The 9,002-nt window shown below is 37.6% G+C and overlaps 1 protein-coding gene across 1 annotated transcript; it reads left to right on the forward strand.

Moving 5' to 3' along the window:
• The first annotated feature begins 1,916 nt into the window (after nucleotides 1-1,916).
• Nucleotides 1,917-6,329, forward strand: LOC105034364 (uncharacterized). The gene is given in 4 exon segments (XM_010909497.4): nucleotides 1,917-2,418; nucleotides 2,887-3,236; nucleotides 5,628-5,686; nucleotides 5,689-6,329. Coding segments are annotated over 4 exon segments (972 nt in total). The 5' UTR covers nucleotides 1,917-2,241; the 3' UTR covers nucleotides 6,075-6,329.
• Nucleotides 6,330-9,002: the final 2,673 nt, after the last annotated feature.

Consider the following 9,002-nt stretch of genomic DNA (forward strand, 5'->3'; position numbering starts at 1 on the left):
AACTGTAGCTACCAATTTTCTTGCTATATTATGAAAGAGCCAATCCCTGCACGGCTCAAAATACCATAATTGGAGCCTTACGATGGCTCCACCAACCCACTGGATCATTTTAGAGTTACAAGTCTCTTATGCTGCTCTATAAAGCTTTAGACACACTTCTCTGCATAGCCTTTCCAACCACTCTCAGGATGACGGTGTAGTAATTAGTGGTAATTATGGAGATATGTTCCTTGCCATGTATCAATCAATCAGAAGCTGCAGCAATATCCAAGGGATCCTCGAATCAAAATATTTTGAAATTTTGGCATGCTGCCTTGATTCCTGCGCTCTCATGATTATGGCATCTCAACCGAAGAGTCATCGAAAATGTTGAATCCAGAACCTTCCATACAGCAATAGAAGTATGAAAGCATGGCCTCAACTCGAGGATGTTTAGCCTTAGAAATAGCTGACGTTGGAAAATGGCTCCTTTATCTGACTACTCCCATCATTATACAAGTCACTTTAGGCTCGAGAGTTGAGGTAAGTATGAGAAAATTAGCTATTTTTCTGATCAGAATAGCTTGGTAGTCGAACAAGGAAACAACCAACCACTCTCATTGACTAATTCTCGATGAAGGAAGAATAGAGAGGTCAGAGAACCCCGAAAAGATTTGACTGAAAGAGAAATACAATCTTGGACATCAACAGATCTTGAGACTAGACAACAACCGACCACAAGATCGATTGACCTTAAACTTAGCCAATGTCCAACTTTGACTTTGTCACCTAGACCCTCTGTCCTTTCGATGATGAGGTCTAGATCTTTAAGAGTAGGTTGCAAAGAGTGAATCTCGAGTTGGAATCTTATTAAGACTTTTATAAGCATCGGCGACTTCGTAGCAATCTCACACCTCCTCAACATGAAGATCTGGATCCATTTGGACTCAATACAGTGCCAGGTCAAAGAGCTAGCTTGATCGACATACACAATTGACTGCCTTTGGTAAGAGACAATGATGATCTACTTAGTGAACAACTAAAGTTGATTGTTATATGAAGGTCTTGAAGCCATTTACCTAATCATGCACATGTTGATTTAATTACTGCGTATAATCCACGTGGATAATACGTATAACTCTCGCCCACACCTGGTGAGCATAATAAGGCACCCAACTATCTTTAACATGCGCAGATTTTCTGGAGTCGTTATCGAGCTCAGTGATAATGGGAGGCTACTCTCCTTTTATATAAAGGACGGTGAAGGAGATCTTAGGTAACTTATTCTTCAGAAAGTAGAATCCAAATCCTATCATTTTTTCTCTACTTTATTGTACTGAATTCTCACTAATTTAAGCATCAAAGGATTGCTTATTAAAAAATTTTTGATGAATAACTTTCTTGTGGTGTTCTTAAAAAAGAAGCATCTCATTCTAACGAAAGTTATCTTCGCGTCGATGGATGACTAACCTCCACCTCAATAAGGAACCGAACCCAGCCCAGCCACAAGGGCCGGAGACTTTCGGCAACAGTAATTATATAATTCTATTGTACCATTCTCGTTATCCCGTTGATACTTTGTAATGCTATTTCTGCCGACGCACAACCATGGTCACTTCGTCTTCTCCGCACCGTAGAGCATAAAGCAAAACGTGTGCAATGCATGGCCGAAAACGCGAATAGGGACATCGCTTTTTTCAGCCTTTAGACAGTTATGCCTTTGTCTACTTCTCTTTTCACATAAATGCATCTCATTCTTTAGCAATTACAAACAAACAAAAATACATCAAAGAAAAGTAAGGTGAAAGTTACCTATTCACATCATGAGACTGGAGAGGGTTTCCGCATTACAAATGGTGATCTGAAATCCTTCTAGTGGGTAGGAGATAACAGGAGCCATGAATACTTGCTTCCGCTCCACATGCATCTGACGTGGCCGATACTGTTAACATCCCTCTTAGCTCCCAAAGTTCCACCCCCATCTCTCCTTAAAAAATAACTTCCACCCACATGATGCCGTCACCGTGTACTCCACCAATTAGAAGCCAAAAGGAGGAGGAGGAACTTTCCATTGTCCCTCCCTAATCCCAAAAGCATCCTTCCTGGAATAATAAAAGCTACGCATCTCTCTCTTCCATCCGTTATTATTCCTTTCTTTCTCAATCCACTCCCTTCTTTTTTGTTTTTTTTAACTCTCTTTAGGCCATCAGTAGTGTTTGTTGTTGATTCTCCTCTCTTCTCTTCTCTTCGCTGGTCCTCCCAATGGGCAACCCCATGGACTACTATTTTGAGGTGTTGGATATCCCCAAGGACTCCTCCCCCCAAGAAATCCGCGCCGCCTACAGAGCCCTCGTCAGGAAGTGGCACCCGGACAAGCACCCCCCATCTTCCAAGCCCCAGGCCGAGGCCAAGTTCAAAGCCATCACCCAAGCGTATGAGGTGATCCCGTGTGCCATACCCCCCAATTTTATCTCCAAGGCCTCAAAATTTAATCTTTTTTTGGCCTTTGGTTTCGTCGCTGTTGTTATTGCTGTTGGATATGTCTCTTAATCAACCCCATCCTATGCCACCGGTTTTATCTTGCAAGATTAGAAATCCCATTTTTGTTCTTCTCCTTCTTCTCGTTGTTGATGTAGAACAAGCCTAAAGATCTCTTCTTTTTGCTGGAGTTTTATTGCTTTGGGCTTCCCTCCTCTTAATCTGTTTCTCTTAGGCCCGTCCCATCAGCTGAATTTGATCAACAAAGCCTAAAGATCTCTTCTTTTGTGGTTGTTCATGATGTTTTGAGGGTCTCGTCTAATTGTCTCTCTCTTAGCCCTGTCCCGTTTTACCTCAATTTTACCTCAAAAGCTTAAATATCTAGGTTTTTTTTTTTTTTTTGGTCTCTTTTTGTTGTTGTTGTTATAGGCCCTTAATGATCAGGAAGAAAACAAAGTCATGTTTGGAGTTTGCAACGATAATGGGGATGGCAGCGCCAAGGAAGGAGGGTCGAACAGGGGCAGGGAAGAGGCGAGATCGTCGCCGCTGCCGAGGCACCGGAGCCAGGAGTTCTTCCCTCAGAGCAGATCAGGGAGGAATTTCAAGGACGTGTACTACTCGATGGGGTCTAACAGCCCGGTGGCGAGGCCGACGTTCTCACGGTCGTCTCGTCGGAAGCCTCCACCGGTGGAGTATAAGCTCGAGTGCACGCTCGAGGAGCTCTGCCGTGGCTGCAAGAAGGAGGTCAAGTTCACCAGGGACGTCGTCACCAAGAACGGGTATGACCCCTTTTTTTATCCCCTCTCTCTCTCTCGGATTTTTTCCTTTATTTTTGTTGGGGTTTAATTATTTCTTGTTAGTGAGCCTGCAACTCCTTAAATCTACCAGTTAAAAAAAGCTGCAATCTTGTTTGAAAAGTAGTACCTTTGAGAAAAAAGATCCTTTAATTTTTTTGATTATTCATTATATATATATATATATATAGCGAGAGAGAGAGAGAGAGAGAGATGTATGTATGGTGGGGCGTTGCATTGGAGGCAATTGCTTTGATATGCTTAGTGATTCTTTCATTCATTCTCTCATGGTCGGGGATGGAAGTTGCTATTTTGCTCAGAAAAAGTAGCTTCTTTTACTTGCTCACTTGAAAAAAATCGTGGAATTAAAAGATATATAACAAGGGATTAAGAAGATGATTGGATTACATTTCAGAAAGAAGAATTCAATTGAAGTCATGCGATTTGAGCTGATAGCTTTATTGGCTGACAAGGATTTTCTGCAACTTACATGGGCGTAGGTGGATCCCAACTTACCCTTTAAAGAGATTATTATCTAGAACAGCATACTCTATAAGTATTATTAACTTGTTCTTGTGCTTATGTTTCTAAATAATCATCTGTCTATGGGGATAATGAAGAATTAGGCGGGCATATCTTCTCTTTAGCTTCTAATATGTATAAAAATGGTTACAGATGAAGTCAACAGCAAGACTGTGACTTGTTAAGCGCTATATGAAAGGTATTGCTATGCTTCGCGCATATGTCGCAAAGGAAAAGCTTTGCTGTAATGAAATTCATTATAGTTGCGTATTTTGAATCTACCTGAAAATCCAAGCCAAATGTCCACCATTGCTACTTGAGGATGGCGACATCTCAAGTGGAAGAGGTCCTCTGATGAATGACTTTTTGTGTGTTTAAATCAATTTCACTTTAGAAAATCAAATCTGAGAGATGCAAATGCATAAGATCATATTTATGATCCTCTTCGCTCAGAATTTGTTCTGATGGTGACATTCTAGGGACCTAATCTCATTCGGTTGGAATATATGTGTACACAGGGTGTAAGTAGAAATATTCAAAACAAATTGCCAATTGTTAGATATGCCATCGGTTATGCAAACACGAATTTAAGTTAACTATGGTTATTATGCTATTATATCATGCCGGCTGAACTGTTACCAACTTCATCAATTATAGGACAGCTAAATGGATGCTATGAACGCCAAGTCTCGGTCAAAGTCCTCTGAACAGAACTTCTTTTTATTCCTATGAAGGCCAAGTCTAGGTTAAGGTCCCCGAGAATAGAGAATTTAACTGGGATCACTTTTGCTGCCTCTGTCAAAGTCTTTTTCATCTATTCCTTCATGCTTCTGCACCTTGCGAACTATATCTGGGTGATTCCATTCTCTACAGTCGTCTCTGTTCTACTTTGCAATCCAAAAGAATGTTATTAATTTGATATTAGTAGTCTGAGGCTGAATGATTCTACCTTCTAAACTCTCTTAACAAGAAAAGGTTATGGTCTGCACCTATTGATTGGGACTGGGGCAAAGTTTTATCGGGAGAATCATTATATAGATTAATGAGAAGTTGTTTTCTGAGATCATATAATTATAAACATCAAATTAGGGTGCATTTGGTTAGTCATTAAAAAAATATTTTTTTTATTTTTTGATTTTTAAAAAATAAAATCAAAAAGCAATGTTTGACAGCACTATGAAAAGCAAAAAGCAAAAATCAAAATAATCAAAATAATTGCTTTATATGCAAAATAAAATTTTTTGTTTTTCTATTTTTTTTTTTTTTGCTTCCGCACATCTAAAACGCCAAATTAAAAAGTAAAGAATCCGAATCTTTCTCCTTTGTCGAGCTTTTCATCTCTCCATCCTCTTCTCTCTCCCTTTTCGAATCTTTCTTTCCCGTCGAGCTCTTCATCTGCCGTCCTCAAACATTATTTTTTGCTCTATAGCAACGTAGTTATCAAATATATTTTTTATTTTTTGCTTTTACTCAATAATAAAAATAAAAAAAAATAAAAAATATTTTTTAAAATTAAAAATTAAAAAGTGTAAAAAATCGTGTATCTGTGCTTTGGCTTATCCATTAAATTGTCCTTTGAGCAATAGGTTGGATCTATGGACAGGTAAAAGTGGTGGCCACAGAGTACTATTTTGGGTAATGGATCGTTTTCCTCTACCATGTCCCAAAATTCCAAGACAATTTCAAATTTGTCTGAATTTCTTTTTCTTCTTGTATTATTTGAAGTTGTCATTTATTATGCTGCATTGTTCACTAGGAACATTCCTACCACCATATTGTGATGTTGCCAATATGTTGTCGTAAACTATGAAAACAGAACCTGGCCTGAAGATTTGTATTCTTTGACTTTGGTAGGTCAATTGTTCAAAAGGAGGAGACACACACAATTAAGGTGAAGCCAGGATGGAAAAAGGGACCAAGATCACATTCGAAGGGATGGGGGATGAGCGACCAGGATGCATCCCTGCCGATGTTGTCTTCTTGATATCAGAGAAGGAGCACCCCATCTTCAAGAGAGTGGGTAATGACTTAGTGATCAAAGTGGAGGTCCCCTTGGTGAATGCCCTCACCGGTTGGACCTTCTCTTTTCCACTTTTGAGCGGAGAGAAGATAAGCTGCTCCTTCCATGATGAGATCATCTATCCAGGATACGAGAAAGTCATAAAAGGCGAGGGCATGCCTCTTGCGCATGAGAAGGGGGTGAGAGGGGATTTGCGAATAAAATTCCTTATCATCTTCCCAACACAACTAAGCGACGAGCAGCGCTTGAGTATGGTGGAGCTTCTGAAGGACGGCACTTGATAGTCTCAAGCTTCATTCTTTTCCTCCCCTCTACTTCGATCGCTGTTAATATCCATGTCTTATACATAAGAGTTTCAGATACATACAGGTTTTTATATGGTCATCCTGTGCATACATGAAGTATGAGTTGGTGATAAATTCTCTTAGTTGCCATTGAGGATTGTTTCCATACCAACTGGTTTAGGAGTTTACTGCCTCACCTTTTAAAGCCTTGTAGGTGAAGAAATTTATGGTAAGTTTCTTTATGCGGTATTATATGTTTGAGATACCAGAAGAGGCAGGAGATGTTGCATGGGTTCCCAATCCTTGCTCTTGCCAGTCACCAACATGTCAATATCTGAATGCTTTTTTGACGGGCAATATGATGCTTTTCCCATCTAGAGAATATTACTTCCATGACCATGCTCTGCTCTGGTTCATGCTTTTTAAGGGGAGGAATGTATGCTTTCCTTTTTTCCTTTGCCAAACTTTTGTGGGCAGATGTTTCGCTGTTGTCTCGAGAAAAGTTAAATCCCTCTCCTTTTAAGTTTGAAGGGGGAAAAACAAACAAAAGCAATCAGTTAGAGTGAACATAATTTGCCTTGCGGGAAGTTTATTTGGGGGTGGTGCCCATAATTTGAACCTGGATCTCTTCTACCTGAGCAAATAGAAACGAAAAAAACATCTTTTAGCAGACTATTGATGGAGATATCTGCCACGTCCTAAACCCAGCATCCGGATACTCCTTAAGGCAAGTCCTAGAGAATATGCAAAGTCTGTGAAATTTATTATAATCTCAACATCCAATGAATATTATTGAACTCAATTTATAATAAATAATTTAATATATAAAAGCTGGTGGAGGTTGTCCTAGGCATAAGCTCCAGATAGACTGTCCCAGACTTAAGCTTCTGATTGACTAACCTAGGCATAAGTTCCTAATGGACTACCCACGTGATGAGGCTAGTGCAAACCATATCTTTTTCATTCATTTATTTTATGTTGATTTCATTAAATCAATTTTAATTGATAGTATGATCAAAATAAGTATATCATATCTATATAATCGTATCATCAATCACTGTTATACATACGTAGTTAATACATAATGTACTCATGCTGAAAAATCATACAAAAAATAATTTATCTCAAACATAATAAATCCATCATCATGATTCCAGTGATACAAACCAACAATATAAGTCCAATGATAAAAAGTATATATAATGATAATCATATACAGGAATTCTTATCTCTATTGATGACAAACTCTGAAATAAGATTTACTAATCTATGACTAGTATGTTCACTCAACGATATAATTCTAACACATCCTCGATCCATCATCAGTATAAGAAAAATAAATATCATTAAATTCTTATTTGTAAAGCTCTAACATCCGAATTGCTTTTACTCTCAAATTTCTCGATTCTACATAAAACATAACTAATTAATAAATAAAGATTCAGAGATTTACCTTGATTTAGAAAATAGAGCATTGGTCCCTTTGCTCCACATCTTTTTGTCCAATTGACTATACCCATATATAACCGAATCCCATAATCAGAAAAAATTATAAAGTAACTATGATTGTGGTAGAAAGATTTTGAGAATAAAGGGACACAATTGCTCGGATAAAGACTTAATCAATAGATCATGAAGTAAGAATCCAATTAGTTCAAAATTGATATATCAAATATTGTCCACAATGGATATTCAACAAAACCTAGGATGGAAACAGATCGCTGTCGTAGGCGATCAAAAATAAAAACTAACTCAAACTATATAGATAGGGTTAGTTAAAATCGTCTCCACAAAAATTTAGGATGATTATTTTTTTTTATGAAGAAAAAAATAAAAGAGAATTGATTGCAGAAGGATTAAAAGAAATAGAATAGCAAGAAATCAAAAGTATAAATTAAATTATGAAAAAAAATAATTCAAAGAAATAATCTAGGAATTCTGAATCCGCCATGCAAAGAGATTTATTTTTTTCTTTTTTTTATATTATAATATTTAATTCTTATAATTATGGTATTAGTATAGTTTATCTCTAAGGGATACGGACTGTATCAGTAGATTGCAGTTTGTCCTGTTGGAGTATAAACTATCTAAATTCAATTACAAGATATAAGATTTAATCTAGCATATCATGATTTAACATTTCTAAGCACGTACTATATCCAAAGATCACGGCACGTCAAGAGAAGGTATAGGCCGTGTAGGCTGGATCAATATCTCAGAAAAAAGTAAAAAGATACGAAATAAAAGTAAAATTTTATTGTATAAAAATTAACTATAAAAAAAAAAATAAAAACTCATTTACAGACTTCATAATATTCCTAGATTGAAGAGATTTAGCCTCACATCAAGCTCTCTAGCTCCATAATCTCCCAATAATTGATCCCTAAAGCTTTTTGATTTTTTTTTTCTTTTTTTTTTTTCTCTGATTTTTTTCTCCTTCCAAAGCTTATTCCCAGATTTTCTATTTATAGATGAATTTTTTATAATTTTTTGGGTAGGAAAAGGAGTCCTAAAATTCTTAGAAATCGTATAAAATCCTTAAAAATTTTTCTGGCCATCGGATCAGGCTTGGACCATCCAGATTTGATAAAAAATCAATTTTTAATCCTTATTAGGGTCGAATTCAACCATAGCCGTCCGATTTGGGTTCGGATTGATTCTGGACCGTCGGATCATGCCATATATCTTCTCTTATAAACCAACAGCAAACGTGGACCGTCAGATCTGGATTAGGATGGATGTCAGCCATTGGATCGCGCAAAAGGAGCTTCCACCACCCGTAAACTGCACCTGTGGACCGCGTATTGTTTTTGGTGGACCGCACCCTGGCTCTTTGGACCGACCGATGGGTCCACTATGCATCGGAGGCTATTTTTAAGATTTTTAGGATATTTTGGCTCCGTTTTTGTTCTGATTTTTGTTTAA

The sequence above is a fragment of the Elaeis guineensis genome, chromosome 8 (assembly GCF_000442705.2).
Source record: "Elaeis guineensis isolate ETL-2024a chromosome 8, EG11, whole genome shotgun sequence".
NCBI lineage: Eukaryota > Viridiplantae > Streptophyta > Magnoliopsida > Arecales > Arecaceae > Elaeis > Elaeis guineensis.